Source organism: Dendrobates tinctorius, unplaced genomic scaffold (assembly GCF_039654945.1).
Source record: "Dendrobates tinctorius isolate UK_male_01 unplaced genomic scaffold, ASM3965494v1 ptg000332l, whole genome shotgun sequence".
In the NCBI taxonomy this organism is placed as follows: domain Eukaryota; kingdom Metazoa; phylum Chordata; class Amphibia; order Anura; family Dendrobatidae; genus Dendrobates; species Dendrobates tinctorius.
Window position 1 is genome coordinate 5,522,650 of NW_027361998.1, and position 23,581 is coordinate 5,546,230.

Here is a 23,581-nt window from a genome sequence, read left to right on the forward strand (position 1 = left end):
TAGCGCTATATAAAGATTATTATTATTATTATTATTATTATTCCCCAAAGAAATTAATTTGAGTACAGCCTGTTGACGTTTGGCCACGGCTGTGCTCATATCGGTCGTAACAGGCTCCTGCTCTGCTGTTTCTGAGGAACTTGAGTAGGAGGAGGAGTCTATGTGTACAGACTGGAGTCCTGCAATCCGTGGCATTGGAAGAACACGTACAGCGCCACTCTCCAGATCTGTACCCGGCACCACAACATTGACCCAGTGGGCAGTGAGGGAAAGGTATCGTCCCTGTCCATGGTTACTGGTCCACGCATCGGTGGTCAGGTGGACCTTGCTACTAACGGCGTTTAGTAGCGCATGTTATATTTTGCCCTTAACATGTTTCTGCAGGGCAGGGACGGCTCGCCTGCTGAAATAAAAGCGGCTGGGCACGTTGTATTGGGGGACTGCCAATGCCATTAAGTCCCGGAAGGTGTCAGTGTCCACCAGCCTGAATGACAGCATTTCAACTGCCAGAAGTTTGGCAATGCCAGCATTCAGAGACTGTGCTCGGGGATGGTTTGCCGAGTAAGGGCACCTTTTATCCCATGCCTGTGCTACCGATGGCTGTGATGGATGGGAACGTGCTGCTATGGGTGGAATCTGACAGGGTCTCCGGACAACAGTGGCAGAGGTTCTTCCTTGGCGATCCTGTGAGGAAGCCGAACCAGCAGTGCGTGAGCTGGAGGAAGAGGCCCCAACACGAACTGAAGAGGTGGTAGGTGGTGCTGTACGTTGGCCTACGTCTTCAGGGTGTCTCTGCAACTCCAACTCGTGCTTGGTGCGCACATGTTTCCACATATTTGTGGTATTGAGGTTGCTGACATTTCTCCCTCTTTTGACTATCTGATGACACAGCTTGCATTTGACAAAGCAAATGTCATCTGCAACTGTGTCAAAAAAGGACCACGCACTACAACTCTTGGGAGCGCCCGTTTTGCCTTTGGAATGAGGAATGCTCCTAACGGGTGCCGAAGTGGAGGGTACAGGCAACCAAGTCTTCCCCCTCCCTCTGCCTCCTGTTTTGGCCGGTAGGGGAATCTCTTCCTCCGAGCTGCTCCCACCACCTTCCTGTTCGTCACACCATGATGGGTCAAGGACCGCATCGTCTTCCCTCCCCTCTTCAAACAGCTGAAAGTAGTTATGGGAATATGGACAGAGCAGGCGACATTGCCGGACACACATCAGGGGATTAACTGACGTGACTGAACACCTGTTACACAGGAAGAAGTGTGGATTGTGCAGACGCCACTTCGGAGCTGTAACTGGCGGGGTTGGAGGACAGGGGAAATACGAAAATCAGTGAAGCCACAGGCCTAAGTGGAGCTTGGTTAAAATTAGTAGAAGTCTACAACCGATCTTAAAATTTCTTCAATGCAGCCTCAGCCTGCTCCGTGCTTGTCCCTGGGCTTCAACACAGCCAGTTGTTGCTCGGAAGTGCCGTCTTCACAGAGTAAAACACTAGCTCCTGTGTTTGTGGGGTTCAGTAACGTCAGCTGTTCCCCTGCTGTTTTGATGGCAATCTGTCCTGCTGCCTCCCAATTGACAGCACATCAGGCCTCAGCCTGCTAAGTGCTTGTCCCTGGGCTCCAACATCGCCAGTTGCTGCTCATAACTGACTTTGGCACGGGTACTCCCTCCTGCCCAGCTTGGTTCCAGCCCTGCCTGCTGTTTCCGGGAAGTGTTAATGTCAGTTTGCCACCCCAAGTTGCCATGTCGTGTTGCGGTTGGGTTAGCCGAGGCTAGGGTGCCAGCAGTTTAGGTGCTTCCTATGTGGACTGCGGGTTCTGGTAAGAAAGGCTTGTTCCGTAGTGCCAGTAGGACAAGCACCCCCTGTTGTACTGTGTGATTCGGTAACTGCGGCCAGCTTGCGGCATGCCAACTTTGCTTTTCAGGGGTAACTTCTGCTACCCCTCCGGGTTCCAGCACCGTCAGCTGGTTCTCGTCAGAGCCTTTGGCCTAGGTGCCTCCATCTCGGTATCCGAGTTCCGGCAACGTTTGCTGGTCCTTGGTAGTGCTTTGTAGCACAGGTACCTCCTGCTTAGTAACCGGGTTCCAGCACCGTCAGCTGGTCCTCGGTTGTGCCATTGGCTCTTATTCCTTCTGCTGCCCCTCCGGGTGCCAGCACTGTCAGCTGGTCCTCGCTATTTCCATTTGCTCTTGCAGCTTCTGCTACCCCTCCGGGTTCCAGCACCGTCAGCTGGTTCTCGTCAGAGCCTTTGGCCTAGGTGCCTCCATCTCGGTATCCGAGTTCCGGCAACGTCTGCTGGTCCTTGGTAGTGCTTTGTAGCACAGGTACCTCCTGCTTAGTAACCGGGTTCCAGCACCGTCAGCTGGTCCTCGGTTGTGCCATTGGCTCTTATTCCTTCTGCTGCCCCTCCGGGTGCCAACACTGTCAGCTGGTCCTCGCTATTTCCATTTGCTCTTGCAGCTTCTGCTACCCCTCCGGGTTCCAGCACCGTCAGCTGGTTCTCGTCAGAGCCTTTGGCCTAGGTGCCTCCATCTCGGTATCCGAGTTCCGGCAACGTCTGCTGGTCCTTGGTAGTGCTTTGTAGCACAGGTACCTCCTGCTTAGTAACCGGGTTCCAGCACCGTCAGCTGGTCCTCGGTAGTGCCATTGGCTCTTGTTCCTTCTGCGGCCCCTCCGGGTGCCAGTACCGTCAGCTGGTTCAAGAGGACAAAGAACAGGAAGACAACCACCAAGATGCAGAACAACAAGAGAGAGAAGACAAAGAAGCATAAAAAAACAAAGCAGAAGAACATTAAGCATAAGACTAATACTCTGAGCAAATGATATTATCTTATTTATAAGCAGAAGAAGACTAAGCAGTGTATGGGAGTGAGTCCGTTCCTCCTCGTGGTGCCCCTGGAAAAGGCCTGCTGCTGCAGGCCAAACTGAACGCGGACAAATCCTGTTGTAAATCTTTTGTGACAGGCAGAACGGAAGGTGTAAACTTCTAACTTTTCTAGATAACAACTACAGGAATGCCTGACACAAACAAGAATATGATGAAGAAGAATAGGAAGAAGATGAAGAAGTTGAATATGTAGAATAATAATTGTTGAATAAGAAGAATATGAAGAATGTAAGAAAAGGAAGAAGAAGAATGTAAAAAAGGAAGTAGAAGAATTTAAAAAAAGGAAGAAGAAGAAGAATGTAAAAAAAGGAATAAGAAGAAGAATGTAAAAAAGGAAGTAGAAGAATGTAAAAAAAGGAAGAAGCAGAAGAAGAATGTAAAAAAAGGAATAAGAAGAAGAAGAAGAAGAAGGTAAAAAAAGGAAGAAGAATAAGAAAGAAGAAGAAAGAAGAAAGAAGAAGAAGACATACATGTCTGGCAAAATATAAATGAGGCTAACATAGTCAATATCTTTGTAACTCCTAACGTCTTTAAAAAAAAAGTTTAATTCCTGCTATTCCATTTGATTGGGCTAAACCTCTAAGGCTTTAATGTCTCCTCCACCTCCCACAATACATTCTACATTATTCTTAGTTGTTTTTCTTCATGTAGAATTAACCTACAAGGAAAGAAAGGGTTTTTTTTAATTCCGATATTTTGGCCCCATTGACTTGCATTGGTTCCCGGTATCGGAATCGGCGATACCGATACTTTTTTTTAAGATCGGCCGATCCATTCCGATCCGATATTTTCAAGTATCGGCTGGTATCGCTCAACTCTAACTGGCAGTGCTGAACCCCACTAACACTTGAACGGATGTGTTTGGCTCTGTGGAGACGACACTTCTGAACACCAACTGACACTGTTGGAGCCCAGGATTACGCATGCCGCATGCAGAGGCCAATGGGCAGCGGTTTTTATGGAGGTTGTTGACTACTACTGATTCTAACCATGCTCCACTTAGGCCTCTGGCTCCACTGTCTCTACTATTTACCCTGGCCTCCAACCCCGCCAGCTACATCTCTGAAGTGGCGTCAGCACAATCTACACTTGTTCCTGTGTTACTGGTGCTCAGTCCCGTCAGTTGATCCCCGGATCTTTGTCCGGCAAGTTCGCCAGCTCTGTCCTCATTCCCACTACTGGTTATGGGAATGTGGACAGAGCAGGAGACCTTGCCGGACACACATCAGGGGATAAACTGATGGGACTGAGCCACAGGAACACAGGAACAAGTGTAGATTGTGCTGACGCCACTTCAGAGATGTAGATGGCGGGGTTGGAGGTCAGGGGAAATAGTAGAGACAGTGGAGCCAGAGACCTAAGTTGGGCACGGTTAAAAATCAGTAGTGGTTTGAATGTTGATGGAGCTGGTGACTTTGCCGTCCACACAGCAGGGGGTCAGCTGGCGTTACTGAACCCCACTAACACAGGAGCTAGTGTGTTTCTCTGTGCAGATGACACATCTGAGCGACAACTGGCTGTGTTGAAGCACAGGGATTATAGTTCAGGTGGTAGAAAAATGAACACACCAGCAGACCTGGATACAGTTGCCAACCACTAATTTAGTGTGTAAGAGGAATGGCAAAGTCTTTGGAGATCCAGGCCTTGTTCATTTTCAGAAAAGTCAGCCGGTCAACATTATCGGAAGATAGTCGCGTGCGACGGTCTGTTAGTACACCACCTGCGGCACTAAAGACACGTTCCGATAATACACTGGCAGCAGGGCAAGCCAGCACCTCCAATGCATACTGGCTAAGCTCTGGCCATGTATCCAGCTTAGAGACCCAAAACTTGAAGGGGGAAGAGCCATCTGGGAGTACAGTGACAGGGCAAGACATGTAGTCTGACACCATCTGACGGAAGCGTTGCCTCCTGCTGACTCGAGGCGTCGCTGATGGTGTAGACAATTGTGGTGGACACACAAAACTTTGCCACATTTGGGCCATAGTGGTCTTGCCTTGTGCTGCGGCGCTGCCTCTGCTCCCTCTTTGTGCAGAGTTTCCTCCACTGCCTCGACGCACAGAGCTGCTTTGTAAAGCACTAGCAACAATGCTGTCGGGTGGAATGGAAAACATTATGGACTGCACCAGTGACTCTTCGTACTCCCGCAGTTTACGCTCCTGGTTCAACGTTGGTATGAGCCTTTGTACGCTGTCCCGGTAGCGAGGATCTAGGAGGGTGTACACCCAATAATCAGCCGAGACGAGAATGTGGGCGATGCGGTGGTCGTTTCTCAGGCACTGCAGCATGAAATCAACCATGTGCTGCAGACTCCCAACTGCCAAAGAACCGCTGTCCCCTGTTTGAGGCGTGACCTCGGCCTGCTCTGCATCACCCCACCCTCGCTGTACATACTGAGTAGAGGTTTGTGTACCTCCCTCCTCTGGAGAGATGTCTTCCTCCTCCATCGACTCCTCCTCATCCTCCTCACAAAGTGTCCCCTGCCTAGGCCTTTGTGAGGAAACACGTAGCGCAGACTGTCCAGAAGCAGATGGCATTTGGGACTCCTCATCCTCCACCTCTTCCGAAACCTCATCCCTTAGTGCTTGCAGTGTTTGTTGAAGCAGGCAGATAAGGGGGACAGTCATGCTGACTAGTGCATCATCTGCACTCGCCATCCGCGTGGATTCATCGAAGGCACGCAAAACGAGGCAGATGTCCTTCATAGAGGCCCACTCAATGGTGCTGAAGTGTGAACGGCGCACAGTGCGACTTGTTTGCGCCTGATGCAGCTGGTACTCCATGACTGCTGCCTGCTGCTCACGCAACCGCTCCAACATATGTAACGTTGAATTCCACCGGGTGGGTAGGTCACATATGATGCAATGTTCTGGAAGGCCAAATCGTCGCTGCAGAGCAACGAGGCGCGATCTTGCCATGCTGGAACGCCACAAGTGAGCGTACTCTATGCGGACCTTGTGCAACAGTGCATCAAGATCCGGATAGTCCCTCAGAAAGCTCTGCACGACCAAGTTAAGCACATGTGCCAGACATGGGATGTGTGTGAGGTTGCCTAGGCCAAGAGCTGCCACCAGATTTTGGCCATTGTCACACACTACCAAGCCCGGCTGGAGATTCGCTGGCCCAAACCACACATCGCTCTCCAGCTTGATAGCATTCCATGGCTCCTGCGCTGTGTGGCTTCGATTCCCCAAAGAAATTAATTTGAGTACAGCCTGTTGACGTTTGGCCACGGCTGTGCTCATATCGGTCGTAACAGGCTCCTGCTCTGCTGTTTCTGAGGAACTTGAGTAGGAGGAGGAGTCTATGTGTACAGACTGGAGTCCTGCAATCCGTGGCGTTGGAAGAACACGTACAGCGCCACTCTCCAGATCTGTACCCGGCACCACAACATTGACCCAGTGGGCAGTGAGGGAAAGGTATCGTCCCTGTCCATGGTTACTGGTCCACTCATCGGTGGTCAGGTGGACCTTGCTACTAACGGCATTTAGTAGCGCATGTTTTTTTTTGCCCTCAACATGTTTCTGCAGGGCAGGGACGGCTCGCCTGCTGAAATAAAAGCAGCTGGGCACGTTGTATTGGGGGACTGCCAATGCCATTAAGTCCCGGAAGGTGTCAGTGTCCACCAGCCTGAATAACAGCATTTCAACTGCCAGAAGTTTGGCAATGCCAGCATTCAGAGACTGTGCTCGGGGAAGGTTTGCCGAGTAAGGGCGCCTTTTATCCCATGCCTGTGCTACCGATGGCTGTGATGGATGGGAACGTGCTGCTATGGGTGGAATCTGACAGGGTCTCCGGACAACAGTGGCAGAGGTTCTTCCTTGGCGATCCTGTGAGGAAGCCGAACCAGCAGTGCGTGAGCTGGAGGAAGAGGCCCCAACACGAACTGAAGAGGTGGTAGGTGGTGCTGTACATTGGCCTACGTCTTCAGGGTGTCTCTGCAACTCCAACTCGTGCTTGGTGCGCACATGTTTCTACATATTTGTGGTATTGAGGTTGCTGACATTTCTCCCTCTTTTGACTATCTGATGACACAGCTTGCATTTGACAAAGCAAATGTCATCTGCAACTGTGTCAAAAAAGGACCACGCACTGCAACTCTTGGGAGCGCCCGTTTTGCCTTTGGAATGAGGAATGCTCCTAACGGGTGCCGAAGTGGAGGGTACAGGCAACCAAGTCTTCCCCCTCCCTCTGCCTCCTGTTTTGGCCGGTAGGGGAATCTCTTCCTCCGAGCTGCTCCCACCACCTTCCTGTTCCTCATGCCATGATGGGTCAAGGACCTCATCATCTTCCCTCCCCTCTTCAAACAGCTGCTTCTCCGGGGTTGTCTCGCCAGCACCGTACGCACCAGAAAGTGGCAACTGAGTCTCGTCATCATCTGATGCGTACTGAGGTGTGCTGACCATAGGCACTGGCCCACTCGCCTCTTCAGATTCAGAGGGACAAAGAAGTTGCGCATCACTGCATACTCCCTCTTCTTCACATTCAGGAATGCTGCTCCTGTGATGGCTCCTGTCCATGTCTCTCTGACGGCCTGGGCACTTTGGCAGGTGGTGAAGAGACAGATGGTTGCTCTTCGGTGCTCTGGCCCTGAGAGGATGTGGAAGTAATTGAAGTCGATGCGTTAGCTGCCATCCATCCGACAACGGCTTCAATTTGTTCCTCCCGCAGCAGTGGGGTACGTTGAAGTCCTACAAAGCTGCGCATAAAGGACTGTTGCCTGCTAAAATTGGGGGATGCTGATCCACTGGTGCCCGCAGCAGGCCCAGAATCCCCACGTCCTCTACCTGCAGAATCCCCACGTCCTCTCCCTGCAGAATCCCCACGTCCTCTCCCTGCTGAAACTCCACGCCCACGCCCACGCGCCTTACTCCCTGCCTTCTTCATCTTGCCAGACTGCTTAAGATAGGCAGAAAAGTACAAAGGGGGGCCTTAGTGTGCTTATTCCTGAACAGCTGGTTACAGGTACAAGAAACACTAATTTTATGAAGTGTGTGTGTGTGGACTACACTTTAATAGGAGCTGATGTGGCCTACACAAGTTCCAAATGTAGTGTTTGGTGAACTTTTTTTGTGGTTTCTTTGTTGGAAACAAACTCAAAGTATGTGAACAAAGAATTGAAACTGATAGTATCACCAACTTTTTGGAGCTATTACAATGCAGGCAGGTAACCTACAATGCAAAAGATGAGGCTCCAAAAAAATTGGGTAATACCAATCTGGCTGCGCCGGCAGGGCACAAGCCAGAAAAAAAGGCTCCTCTATCTACTCCTATATAGTGTTTGCAACCAACCAATGTTGATGGATACGGATGGATGCACACTAATAGGAGAAGAAAAAATGAGCTGCACTCAAAGACAAATATGTGTGAGGCAGTGACGCACGTTGAGCGTCCTACAACCAGACGTAGCTGCAGGACACTCTACTCTGCGTGAGCTGCACTCACACACAGTCAGAGACCTCTCAGACAGCCGTGAACAGTGCAGCTAAGTGGGCACTGGCACTGACAGGCTGCAGAAAGGCTCCGCTGTGTACTCCTATATAGTGTTTGCAACCACCGTAGATGGAGACAGATGGATGCACACTAATAGAAGAAAAAATGAGCTGCAATAAAAGAAAAATGTGTGAGGCAGTGACACGCTGAGCGTCCTACAACCAGACGTAGCTGCAGGACACACTACTCAGCGTGAGCTGCACTCACACACAGTCAGAGACCTCTCAGACAGCCGTGAACAGTGCAGCAAAGTGGACACTAGCACTGAAAGGCTGCAGAAAGGCTCCGCTGTCTACTACTAGTGGCTTTTATAGTGCATCATGACATCATTTCGGCAGCCAATCACAGCCATGCCAATAGTTAACATGCCTACATGCCTAACAGGATGTGCCCACACTTCGGAGGATTCCCATTGGCTTAATCAAAGCAAGCAGGCTCATAGCATGATGGGAACTTCCGATTCCGATTCCGCAATCCGATATGACAAAAGTATCGGAATTCCGATACCGCTAATATCGGCCGATACCCGATACTTGCGGTATCGGAATGCTCAACACTAGTAAACAGGCGCATTTTGTACGTTTGGTGGTACTGCCTAATGCTGAAACTCTTTCTATGTTGTTTGGTTAGCATGTGGTGCAATTGCATGGTGTGCCTTTGAATGTGGTTTTAGATGGGGGGTACAATTTGTGTCCAAGTCTGTAGGGATTTTTGTAAAAGGTTAGGCCGAGAAGGTCAAAGTAATACCTATCACCCCAACACAATGGTCAGACCGAGAGGACAATCAGGCTCTTGAACAAATTTGGCAGTGTCTAGCCACGTCCCAAAAGGATGATTGATGCTCTTTGTTACCAGTGGCTGAGTTTTCCAGGATAGAATCGGGGTGTCCTGGGGCTGATTTGGCCATTCAGCGGCTGAGGGAGGTATGGAAGGAGGTCCAGAGGAACATTGGAGAAGCTCAGTGCAAACAAAAACAGGTTGCGGATAAGCGACGATCTACAGGACCCATGTTCCTGATGGGAGATAAGGTTGTCTACCAAGAACATTCGGCTGAAAATTCCTTCCGCTAAGCTGGGTCCCAGGTTTATAGGTCCTTATGAGGTAATTGAGGTTGTCAATCCAGTTGCCTTTCTCCTACGTTTACCTCAGTCACTGCGGATCCTCAATGTGTTCCATAAGTCTCTCCTGAAGTCATTCGTACCTTCCTCTGATGGGCCTCCATCCCTTCCACCTCTGGTTTCTGTGGATGGGCAGATGGAGTATGAGGTGGAACGGATTGTGGATTTGCACATGGTCTGCAGTTCCCTGCAGTATTTGGTCCTTTGGAGGGGCTAGGGTCCTGAGGATCGATCCTGGAGCCCAGTGCGATCAGTTCATGCTGATCGATTGGTTCAGGTGTTTGATGCCCGGTATCCTGGGAAACCAGGGTCCTGATGGCCCCCCTTGAGAGGAGGGCACTGTCATGATTCAGACCAGTGTTGGAGTCCTGTTTTCCTTTTTTCCCGGTCTGGTCTTGAAGGGGTTAACCTTTCTCAGCCTCAGTCTGGGTTCAGGTTTGCTCTTTATCTCCGCTGCTTCCTGCAGGCGATGTCAGTTATAGTTCCTGCTTAGGGCTGCTGTAGATGACTCTGATTGCTCTGATTGGTCTTGCTACATTTCCTATCTGATCCTTTGTCTCTGTTTTCCCCTATTGCTGTCCTGACTCAGTGTTTGCCTTTAGTGTGCTGACTTCCTGGTTTTGACTTGGCTTACATACTGACCTGCTTCTGTCTTTTGTCTTTATCTTATCTGCTTCTGACCATTGCTGATTCTCTGGCTTGTCCCTGACTGTGAGTTTGCTTATTCCTTTGGTACTTCACTACAGTCTAGGATTTGACCCAGCTAGTTTTACTACTCTGCTGCCATCTGTGGTAGCCTTGCTGCTGTACTGCAGGCCAGCTCTGCTTAGGTGCAGTCCTGCTTCCACGCTACTGCAATCTTGTGGAGCCTGCACCTTATCTGAATCGCAGCAGCATGATAAGCTGCACGTGACCACATTTTTTGAGGGGGTGAAAAATTGACTACATTTTCATCTATAGAATATTTTGTGCTTTGTGGTGCATTGTTGTGGTATGTAACACTCCAAAAAGTGTTGACTATTTTTCTGGATTCAGTTGCACATCCATACAGTATTATGTGCTCTAATATACATTTTAATGGTTTATTACACTACAAAAAAGTGCTGCAAAACTGTAAAATTTTTATGGATTCAATTACTCATCCATAGAGTATTACATACTTTGTGTTACATAACACTCATATAAGGGGTTGAAAAATGTTTCTCGTTTCAAATACTCATCCATAGAGTGTTTATGTGCTTTGTGGTACATTTTTTGGTATACAACACTAAAAAAGCATTTAAGAATAGTTCTGGATTCAATTACTCATCCATGTAGAATTATGTGCTCTGTAGTACATTTTGGTGGTATATAAGGGTATGTGGAAAAAAAAAACACGCCGACTCAGCCAGGCGCGGGAGCGCTGCTTTGGATGTTAACCCCTGCAGATAATGGTGATCAGGCATCCCTGTATGGACATTGACATTTGACTAGTATCAGTGTGACACCACAGGGGACTTCACCCCTTTTCTCCAATCCTCCTTCTATTTGGCATTGGAATAAGCGATTTGTTGTTAAAGGCTCCAGTGGAGCCGAAACGTTATATATCGCTTCCCCTGCATTATTCTGTTACGCTCCCAGATTATGTGTAAATAAAAAATTCAGTTACTTTGGCATAATAATCCATGTGAGTGTGCCGTGAATTATATGCTATCCTATAATAAGGGCCATTGGTCCGTTACACCAGTACCTTGTTATTGCCTGAACTGAGTGCACGCTAAAATCTATTTTCTATAAGGGTATGTGCACACGTTGCGGATTTGCTGTGGATCTGCACCGGATTTGCTGCTGCGGATTCGCTGCAGATCCGCAAGTGATTTACAGTGCAATGTAATTTTATGGGGAAAAAAATTGCTGTGCACATGCTGCGGAAAAATCCATGCGGAAACGCAGCATTTTTTTTCCGCAGCATGTCAATTCTTTGTGCGGATTCCACAGCGTTTTTACACCCATTCCATTATAGGAATCCGCAGGTGTAAAAACGCATGCCAAATCCACAAAAAGTCCGCAAGAAATCCGCAAGAAATCCACAGGAAATCCGCATAAGGCAATGTGCACACGCTGCGGTTTGTGCTGCGGTTCCGCTGCGGTTTTGGCCGCAGCAGAACTGCAGCAGTTCTGCAGACAGTGTACAGTAGCATGTAATCCTATGGGATTTACAATTTTCTGTGCACATGCTGCGGATTTTTAACTGCAGAAAAGCTGCGGTTTTGAATCCGCAGAAAGAAATGACATGTCAATTCTTTTCTGCGGATTCTGCTGCGGTTTACCATCTCCTCCATTGTAGAGGTGATAAACCGCAGGGAAAACCGCAGGCCAATCCGCAGGTAAAACTGCAGGTCATTTTACCTGCGGTTTTACCTGCGGTTCCGCAGATAAAAAAATCTGCAGACCAATCTGCAGCGTGTGCACATAGCCTTAAAGGACGCAGATTTTGACCTGCGAATTCTGCCAAGAGATGCAGATTCCGCGCAGAATATTCCGCAGAGCGATCCGCAACATGTGCACATACCCTTACACTGCAAAAATTTTTCTGTGGCATGTAACATTCCAAAAAAGAGTGAAAAAAATTGAAAAAAATTTCTGGAATCAATTACTTATCCATACAGTATTACATGCTTCGTGGTACATTTCTTTGTTATATAACACTCCAAAAAAGATGATTTTTTTTCCCTGGATTTAATGATTCATTTATGCAGTATTATGTGCTCTGTTGTACATTTTCCTGGTTTATAACACTGCAAAACAGAATTGAAACTGTTTTACTGTTTTTTTTCTTGTTTCAGTTACTCATTTATAGTGTATTATGTGTTTGTGGTACATTTCTCTGGTATATAAAACTATAAAAAAGGTTTGATTTTTTTTCAGGATTGAATTACTCATCCATAGAGTATTACATACTCTGTGGTACACTGCAAAGCAGCATTGTAAATTTTTTCAGGAATGAACTACTCATCCATAGAGTATTATGTGCTTTGTGCTGCATTTTGGTGGCATATAACACTGCAAAAAAACATTGAAACATGTTTCTGAATTCAATGTTTCATCCATACAGTATTTCATGCTATGTGGTACATTTCTATGTTACATTTCGCTCCAAAAAAAGGTTGAAAAGTTTTTCTGGATTCATCCATAGATTATACTTGGCTGGTGTTACATTTTGTTGGTATGTAAAGCTCCAAAAAAACCATTGAAAATAATTTATGGATTCAATTTCTCATCCATACAGTAATGCATACTTTATGGTACATTTCTGCGTTCTATTACACTCTAATAAATCTTTTAATTTTTTTCTATATTCCATTAGTCATACATGTAATGTGGGCGCCGTAGATGGCAGAAACAAGCGAAACTGTTGAAAGAGTGACTAGAGGAATGATGGAGCTAGACCAAGGTGGCTAGAAAGTGAAGGTGGCAGGAGACTGTGATCTGGAACTGTCTGCTTTTCTGGAACCACAAAGGACCGAACCGAAACTGCAGCCTTCACTGCTGGAGTTCTTGCGGACTGCAGATGGGAGAGCCAAAATGCAGGAACTGGTAAACAGATTGCAGGTCCTGGGCAAACCAGGCTTGGAGAAATGCATGTGTTCACTCTAGACATAAGATACCAACAGTTGGCATCCTAGGTGGAGGTCATTACGTATGACTGGCAGTATTCAAGCAGCAATCAGTGGAGACAGAATACTTGTTTCAAAAGCTGCAAGAGCTGACTATTGGAACCAGGGTCATTTTCCTCGAAATAGAGGGTCAACATTGCTGATATGTGATGGGTGTGATGGCCAGGGAAAAACTCTTAGAGGTGTCTCGAGATGAGTCTACTAGCACCCATGAGAAATTGGACTGTCCTTAGAGTTCCCCATCTCCTTTGCGGGAACAGGCAGGTCACACGGGGGCTGTCACTTATTTCTACTTTTCAGGGCTCTGGCACTATACAAAGTTTTACCATTTACAGCCCAGGCACCTGGGAATCAGGCTCCAGGATGCAGGTACAGTAGAAGCAGTCCCCCTGCATCCCAAGGAAGGAGAAGAAGTAGCGGACACTTGAGGAGGATTACTGTATTACCCTCCTTTATGAGTGTAGGAGTACAGCAGCTAAACTTTAAAAATATTTGAATGAAGCCTGCCAGTTGTTTCCTTTCTGGGGTCTATGGCTGACCCTCCTTATAATTTTTTCCTGCCTTTGTATTTTCTGCAAATCCTTTATAAGTGTGCAAGTACATCAACTAAAATGTCTAAATATTTAAGTAAAAAACAAAAATTCTGGATTCAATTAGTCATTCATACAGTTTTACACAGTTTATGCTACATTATGACAGTAGGTAACAATCCAAATAAGATTTAAAAAATTTGTCTAGATTCAATTTCTCATCCATACATTATTACATGCTTTGTATTACATTTCAGTGGTATAAAAAACTCCAAAAAATGTTGAAAATATTGCCTGGTTTCAATTAGTGATCCATAGTGTATTGCATGCTTTGTTGTGTTAAAAATTTGTGTCTGGATTCAATAAGTCATCGATAGGGTATTAGGTGCTTTCTTTGACATTAGGGTTGTAAATACTAATCCAAAAAAGTTTTGAATTTTTTTTTCTGGATTCAACTAGTTATCCATACAGTATCACATGCTTTGTGTAAAATTTCAGTGGTATATAACACTTAAAAAAAAATTGAAAATATTGTCTGATTTCAATTAGTGACCATGGAACATTAGGTGCTTTCTGTTACATGACGGTGGGAAATACCAATCAAAAAGAACTTTGAAAAATTCTTCTGGACTCAATTATTTATCCATAGAGTATTAGGTGCTTTCTGTTACATTTTGGTAGCATATACAGTTGTGCTCAAAAGTTTACATACCCCGGCAGAAATTTTCCTTTCCTGGCCTTTTTTCAGAGAATATGAATGATGATACCAAAACTTTTTCTCCATTCATGGTTCGATGAAGTTAGAAGCCATTTATTGTCAAACTACTGTGTTTTCTCTTTTTAAATCATAATGAAAACCAAAAACATCCAAATGACCTTGATCAAAAGTTCACATACCCTGGTGATTTTGACCTGATAACATGCACAGAAGTTGACACAAATGGGTTTGAATGGCTACTAAAGATAACATCCTTATCTGAGACTTATTTGCTTGAAATCAGTGTGTGTGTATGCATAAAAGCTGAATGAGTTTATGGGATCCAGACAAACTCTAGCATCTTTCATCCAGCCACTGATGCTTCTGGATTGTGAGGCATTGGGAAAGCAAAACAATTGTCAACGCATCTACGGGAAAAGTTAGTTGAACTGTATAAAACAGGAAACGGATACAAAAAGATATCCAAGGAATTCATAATGCCAGTCAGCAGCATTCAAACTGTGCTTAACAAATGGAAAATCAGGGGCTCTGTAAAAGCAAAACCATGTTCAGATAGATCAACAAAAATGTTATCCACAACTACCATGAAAATTGTTCGGGATGCAAAGAAAAACCCACAAATAATATCAGCTGATATACAGGACTCTATAAAAACTAGTGTGGCTGTTTCAAGATGCACAAGAAGGAGGCACTTGAAGAAAAATCGGCTGCATGGTACAGTCACCAGAAAGCCCTTACTGTGAAAATTTCACAAAGTATCTCACCCACAATACGCAAAACAGCACAGAGACAAGCCTCAAAAATTCTAAAACAAGGTAATTTGGAGTGAAATTTTTGGCTAAAACCATAAATGTTCCATTTGGAGAGAGGTCACCAAGGCCTATAAAGAAAGGAACACCATTCCTACTGTAAAGCGCAGAGGTGGATCGCTGATGTTTTGGGGATATATGAGCTACAAAGGCAGAGGATACTTGGTCAAAGTTGAAGGAAAGATTATCAGCAAATACTGGAGGTAAATTTGCAATGGTCAGCCCGGAAGCTGCGCATGGGACGTACTTGGATGTTCCAACATGACAACCATCAAAAGCCAAAGGCCAAGATGAATCGGTTATTGGCTACAGCAGAACAAAGTGAAGGTTTTTGAGTGGCCATCTCAGTCTCCTGACCTCAATATCAATGAGCCACTCTGGGGAGATCTCAAGCGCACAGTTCATGCTAGACAGCCCAGGAATTTACAGGAACTGGAGGCTTTTTGCCAAGAAAAGTGGTCAGCTTTACCATCTGAGAAAATAAAGAACCGCATCCACAACTACCACAAAAGACTTCAAGCTGTCATTGCTATTAGAGAGGGCAATTAACATTACTAAGAAATGGGGTATGTAAATTTTTGATCAGGATCATTTGGATATTTTGGGTTGTTATTATGATTTAAAAAGAGAACACACAGTAGTCTGACAATAAATGGCTTCACCCAACAACTAACCATGAGTGGAGAAAATGTTTTGGTATTATCATTCATATTCTCTGAAAAAAGGCCAAGAGAGTAAAAATTCTGCCAGGGTATGTAAACTTTTGAGCACAACTGTAGTTTGGTGTCATCAACAAAAACTGACACTTTGCTATGAATCTCATCCACAAGGTAATTACTAAAGAGATTAAAAAATATAGGTCCTAACACAGATCCCTGAGGCACCCCAAAGCTCCCAGTACAGATCCACGCAGTCCCCACTGCTTACTAAATCCCATTTAGAGAATGTAGCATTCATGATGACTCTTTGTTTCCAGTCATTTAGCCAATTCCTTATCTATCTGCATATAGTTTCCCTCAGTCCCAGTTGCTGTAGTTTCAGTATAAGATTGTTATGTGGAACAGTATAAAATGCCTTTGCAAAGTCCAGATAAATCACATCAGCCACATTATTATTTTTCTAAAAAAGTAGAAAAAAGTACTTGCATGTCTGGCAAGATGATGTGGTATGTGGTCCTGGTGCCCCAACGTACGTTTCACCTTTGCTTCATCAGGGGCATATTCATCATTTACACTATATGACCTACCATACCATCTGGTTGGTCATGTCATTTTTTAGTGCAAAGCATATATCTCCTGACACTAAGGCTTTGATTTTATCATCATGGACTAATAGTCTTATGTAGTTATTTGGTCAAGTAATTATATAACTTAAGTGATTTTAGGTGTTATTGGGTTTTTATGTATTTATGCTTATGTGGTCTTCCATTGAGTTACTCTCTTTATAATACATTGTTTTCAATTGTATGAATGTATTAAACTTAATATTTTAAGAGGCTATATGTACCTATTTTGTTCTCTTTGTGGTGGTTACATGTAATGCATTGTACATTTTCTTGCTCCCAATGTCCACATTGTATTTTGGAACACCCCTACAGGTCTACTGCCATACAACAACCATTCCTCTCAACATCAGTAAGATGGGTACCAGGATAACACAAATTTTTAGCCTGTAACTGTGAAAACTACTGGGACTGCAGAGTTTATGCACATAAACATTAGATACAGTATATCACATGTACAGATTGGCAATAAATATAAAATGTGTTAAAACATCATACCCCCATCACACACCCTCCATCCCATAGTCCCGTGCCCATATACCCATCATACATATCCTCCATCACATAGTCCATTGCCCATATATCCATCACACATCTTCCATCCCATAGTCCCGTGCCCATATACCCATCATACATCCTCCATCCCATAGTCCCGTTCCCATCATACTTATCTTCCATCCCATAGTTCCATGTCCAAATACCCGTCATACATATCCTCTATCCTATAGTCCTTTGCCCATATACCCATTACACATATCCTCCATCCTATAGTTCAGTGCCCATATACCATCATGCATTTCCTTCATCCCATAGTCCCATGCCCATATATCCACATACACATCCTCCATCCCTTAGTCCCGTGCCCATATACCCATCACACATATCCTTCATCCTATAGTCCCATGTCCATACACCAATCACACATCATCCATGCCATAGTCCCGTGCCCATATACCCATCATACATATCCTCCATCCCATAGTCCCATGCCCATATATCCATCATACATATCCTCCATTTCATAGTCCCGTGCCCATATATCCATCATACATTTCCTTCATCCCATAGTCCCATGCAAATATACCCATCACACATATCCTCCATCCCTTAGTCTCGTGCCCATATACCCATCATACATTTCCTCTATCCCATAGTCCCATGCCCATGTACTTATTATACATATCCTCCATCCCATAGTCCCGTGCCCATATACCATCACACATATCCTCAATCCCTAGTCCACTGCCAATATACCATCATACATTTCCTCCATCCCGTAGTCTCATGCCCATATACCCATCATACAGATCCTCATCTCATAGTCCCATGCCCATATACCCATCATACATCCTCCATCCCATAGTCCAGTGCACATATACCCATCATACATATCCTCCATCACATAGTCCAGTGCACATATACCCATCACTCATCCTCTATCCAATAGTCCCAAATTGGTTGGCGCTGTGTGTGTGGCCGCTGATGATGCGAGTGTGCCAGTAATGGAGGAGGGGGCAATTCATTTCTGTCATGTGCTCTCTGCTCCTTTCTGGAGGACAGACAATGGCTGGGAGCTTATGTTCCTAGGGATGCAAGATTTCTCCCACCCGGTCAGTGTCTGCTGAGGTGTTGTGGAGTGGGAAAACTGTTGCTCATAGCAACCAATCACAGTTCAGCTTCTTTTAATCAGCTCTGGTGAAATGAAAGATGCTTAGTGATTGGTTGCTATGTGGAGTGGGTGTGGCTGATACACACACACATACACACACGCACATTTTTATATATATATATAGATAAAATAATTGTTTTCTTTGAATAATGTCAAAAATGTCACCAAAGTTTCTTTAATTATTTATTTGCCAATTAAAGAGCAGTACAATTTTCATCATGGAGATCTAGTAACCACTATAAACTGAAACAATTCATTTCTAGTTAGCTAATCTGATATAGCAATAACAACAGAAATGTCCTTTTATTCAAATCTCAAACATGTATAATTACCCCTGGAATGAAGCATATATTAATTTTTATGAAATATGCTTAGTAATAAATTTATGAGAAGAGGAGAAATCAGAGAGAAAGAAGGAAAAAAAATAATGACATGTCCAAAATGTTTTCTAAATGTGTGCCCACTTGGGTACCACTACCTAATGTACCTTGTTCACACAACAGAAGCCTTCTTAGATCTCCAGATAGAAAACATGTTTGCTAGGAAAACTTGTGAAGCAGACAGAATGGATCTCTTAAGTTTTGCATTGTTGACTATCAGCAGGATGGAGTGAAGGCTTGGGTAGGAGGAAAGACCAATGCAACAGAGGGAAATAAAGTTGACATCTTTCATATAAAAACCCAAAAACATCAAGAGTGAGCTTAGGAAGAAAATAAGGTATAGGAACAAAAATGACACCATGTTTATGATGGCATTTATATGGGCTTCCAGTTGAGGCTTGGAAAATCCTGAATTGTCTTTCATATTCTTTGTGTGTTTTACAACTGAGGCAATCAGAAGATAAGTGGAAACACAAAATATAAAGAGCGGAATAATGGTTCCAGTAAAGTTGATGAAGACTAAATTCAGATATTTTGCATGGTATTGAGGTCTTGTTACATTATTACTGGAGAATTTCATGTAAAATGTGCTCCATAGACACGGCAGACTGGAGAGAAAAGAAATGATCATAGACCCGATGAGCATCCAAGGGACCATGTCTGAAATGTTCATCTTGAGCTTCATGAATATCTGGTTTTTGTAGGTTGTGATCTTGACACAGTAGAAAGCCCCAAGGATGGTACCCCACCACAAGCTGCAGAAGGCTACAAATAATACAGCAGCAATGATACTTGAAATATTTTTCGAGTGGCCAACCATATATATAAGCTTTTCTACAACTGAAGCCAAGAAGAGATACATAATGAGAAGTATGATCCTCACAGACCCCAGGCAGGTCAGGATAATGTCAATGGGTTGAAGGACTTTACCTTTCAGCCACCAAGTGATGTTCATCATCACAATGAAAAGGTTAAGAAACAAACCCAGAAAAATCAAGAAACAATTTATAGACAGCAGAAATGTGCTTAAAGTCATAGTTTCCTCTTCGGTGAGTGGATTTAGGTCGAACATCGAGTGGACAGGCTGAGGTGGTATGAGCTTTTGTTCGAGATGATATGGAAGTAGAAAGAGGAGTACATTTTTCTGTTCAGGATTTGCATGAGATTTGACTACTAATCTTAAATAAATCGTCAGATTTGAATGCTGTTTGGTTTAGTAAAATGGAAGCAGCATCAAGTTTCTTGTCTACTTAATTATATGCTAGAAGAAGCACCGAAAAAATGAATAAAATTGAGAAGGCTATGTAATGTCTAAATGCTTAATATCATTTCCTGCATTTATAATTGTTTTACATGTGTCCTATTGTGTAGTGCTTGCAAAAAGTTTTTACACTCTTAGACTTTTTTCCAGGTCTAATTGTTTTGTTAAATTTAACTTCAATAAAAGGAGATAAATCCCTCATAAACTCTATCACTGCTCTGTATCTTCCCATATGTCTTTCTGCTATCTCAGCCTTCTTCTCTGCTCACTTTCTAAAGCTGAACATGGACAAAACAGAATTCATGATCCATCTCTCTCTACCCCTCTACCAGACCTATCTATCAATGTCAATGGCTGCTCACTTTCCCCAGTCCCGCGTGCCCAGTGCCTCGGGGTTATCCTCGACTCTGCCCTCTCTTTCAAGCCACATATCCAAGCCCTTGTCTCCTCCTGCCAATTCCAACTCAAAAACATTTCACAGATCTGTAAATTCCTTGACCATGAAATAACAAAAACACTAGTGCATGCCTTTATCATCTCCTGCCTCGACTACTGCAACCTCCTGCTCTCTGGCCTCCCAACTAGCATCACTACAATCCATCCTACACTCTGCTGCCTGACTAATCCACCTGTCTCCCTGTTATTCCCCAGCCTCTCCTCTATGCCAAGCCCTCCACTGGCTTCCTACTGCCCAGAGGCTTCAGTTCAAAACCCTACAAAGCCATCTGCAACCTGTCTCCACCATACATCTGTGACATGGTCTCCCGGTACCTACCTAAATGCACCCTTCGATCCTCTCACGATCTCCTTCTCTACTCCCCTCTTATCTCTTCTTCCCACAACCACATACAAGACTTCTCCCATGTTTCACCCATACTCTGGAACTCTATACCCCAACACATCAGACTCTTGCCTACCACAGAAACCTTCAAAAGGAACCTGAAGACCCACCTCTACAACCTGCAGTGATCCTCAGTCTGCTGAACCACCACACGACCAACTCTACTCTCTTCTAGTATATCCTCACCCATCCCCTGTAGACTGCGAGTCCTCTTTCCTTCTGTACTTGTGTGTGCCTTGTTTTGCTCATGTTTATTGTACTTGTCTATATTTGCCCCTTTCACATGTAAAGCGTCATGGAACAAATGGGCCTAAAAAAATGTATAATAATAATAGCAAAGACATAAATCAGCAGCCTTTTATCAAATCTGATAGAGATCAGCCATCAATATATAGTCCATTAGAAAAAAAAAGATCAAATGATTAAAAAGCAGCACTCACTAGTAATTTACAATTTCACTTTTAATTCCTTTGTCATTTTGGAGAACATAAGACGAAAACAGTGTCAGTTGTTCCATTCTGTCCTGTGTGAAACAACTGTTAATATTTTATCAAGAATGTCTAGGCATGTTTGTCCATTCATCCTTCCTTTAGTTATATGAAGTTTGCCTGTGCTGTATGCTGAAAAATCGCCCCACAGCATGATTTTCAGACAACTAAAATTCACTGTTGGTATGGTATTTTTGGGGTAACATGCTGTGCCTTTTGACCTCTAAACATGGTGTGTATTATGGCATCCAAAGAGTTAAATTTTGGTCTCATCTGATTGATGAGAAGGGGTTATAACAAAATACAGATATCTCTTAGTAGACAAATTAACAATGGTAGAACGTTACAAAGGTAAGAGGATCCTCTACATTCTACAGGATTATGGGGAAGGAGACAGTAGATTTTGGGTTGCAGTAGCTCTGATGGTGTTGAGGTTGCAGTGTCGTCATTGAAGGATGTAAGCTTTTTTAAAGATATGGGTTTTCACTTTCCATCTGAAAGATCCAAATGTGGTGGATAATCGAACGTGTTGGGGCATAGATATCCAGATGATGGGTGATATTTGGTGAAGTCTTGGAGGCAATTGGGTTAGGAGCCCTGGCTCTCTGTCAAGGGATTCGACAGATGTGGTCATGTCTCATGTAAGGCATGTCTTTATACTGAAAACCAAAAAAAAAATGTCACACAGGAACATTTTCCTATCGAAAGTTTTATTAATTATAATAGTATGGGTGTCATCTACCTCATAGCGTGCACCAGTAGTATGCTACAATATGTCGGATGTACAGTGACACCACTTAAAAAGCGCATTCGTCGCCACCTCTCAGATGCGATTAATTTTACAGCTGTTAATATTTCTGCTGTGTCTAGGCATTTTCAACAGGTTTATAATAGGGATATTAGTTCTCTAAAATGTTGAGGTATTGCGATGATCTACAGACCCACGAAGGGAGGCGATTTGAGGAGAAAGGTGTTGAACCGTGAAACATTTTGGAAATTCAAACTATGCAAATTAATTCCGTGGAGCCTCATTTAAGAGTCTCAAACACGGGACTAGACAGATCTTCATCCAGGGAAGGACCCAGCCAAGGAGTGGCTCCTTTCGGAAACCACCATTACCTGACTCTTAAATGAGGCTCCACGTATTTTCCAGGGAGCAATGCACCTAGGATTTCACTGTGATTGAGCGCCTTTGCCGGCTGCCGCAGTGTTTTCTTTGACTGGTCTCCCTGAGGTCAGTGATTGTTTTGTGATGTTGGAAATTCAAACTACACACACACATAGTCCCAATGGCTTAAATATTCATCAGGACTTGATCCTCTAATATAGTTAATGTTGTCCACATAATGTAAAATCCTTTTTGTTTTCGATTTTTGTTTTGCTTCGCTTTATTTCCTTTTTTGTAATATCAGATTGTTCTGTTTTTCATTCATTCTATGCGACTTATGCTGTTTAACCTTGTTTTTCCCTCACAGGATTAATACTCATCTGTATCTCTAATTAACATACTCTGCCTGCTGGTTTTTTGATCATCACCTTGTGAATGTGAATTTCTCTTCCTAGCAGCTATACCATGATTAAGGCGTTAAACTGAAACTATAGTTCTGCTCAAAAGTTTACATACTCTGTCCAAATTTTTGCTTTCTTGACCTTTTTTCAGAGAATATGAATGATAACACCAAACCTTTTTCTCCACTCATGGTTAGTGGTTGGGTGAAGCCATTTATTGTCAAACTACTGTGTTTTCTCGTTTTAAATCATAATGACAACCCAAAACACCCAAATGGCCCTGATCAAAAGTTTGCATTCCCTGGTGATTTTGGCCTGATAATATGAACAGAAGTTGACACAAATGAGCTTGAATAGCTTCTAAAGGTAACATCCTCACCTATGACTTGTGACAAATGCCAGGAAAATTGTTCGGGATGCAAAGAAAAATTCACAAATCTCCGGGTCCAGATGAATTATATCCTAGGGTACTGAAAGAGTTAGCAGAAGAAATTGCAGAACCACTAGACAGAATCTTTGAAAAATCCTGGAAAACAGAAGAAGTTCCAAAAGATTGGAGAAGGGCAAATGTTGTCCCTATCTTAAAAAAGGAAAGAAGATGGAGCCAGGAAACTACAAGCGACTGATATTTGAACAAATTATTACGCAGCATGTATGTAAGTACTTTGATAAAAATACAGTAATTGACCAGAGCCAGCATGGGTTTGTTTCAAACAAGTCATGATAGACTAATGTAATCTCCTTCACTGATGGAATAACTGACTGGGTGGATCAGGGAAATGCGGTAGATATAGTATATCTCAACTTCATCAAAGCATTTGATAAAATGTCTCATATATCCGTATTGTTAAAATGACCAAGCTTGGGATTGACAAGGCAACAGTCAGGTGAATTTATAACTGGCTCAGTTATCATACTCAGGAAGTGGTAAATGTT

At 44.0% G+C, this 23,581-nt stretch overlaps 1 protein-coding gene across 1 annotated transcript; it reads right to left on the minus strand.

Moving 5' to 3' along the window:
• Nucleotides 1-18,658: 18,658 nt before the first annotated feature.
• Nucleotides 18,659-19,501, minus strand: LOC141074317 (taste receptor type 2 member 119-like). The gene has a single exon (XM_073561946.1). The coding sequence runs from the start codon at nt 19,499-19,501 to the stop codon at nt 18,659-18,661; it is 843 nt and encodes a 280-aa protein (XP_073418047.1).
• Between the last annotated feature and the right edge of the window lie 4,080 nt (nt 19,502-23,581).

Excerpts from the sequence above, each read along its gene's own strand:
- LOC141074317 (XM_073561946.1), bottom strand. The coding sequence starts at position 19,501 with ATGAACATCACTTGGTGGCTGAAAGGTAAAGTCCTTCAACCCATTGAC.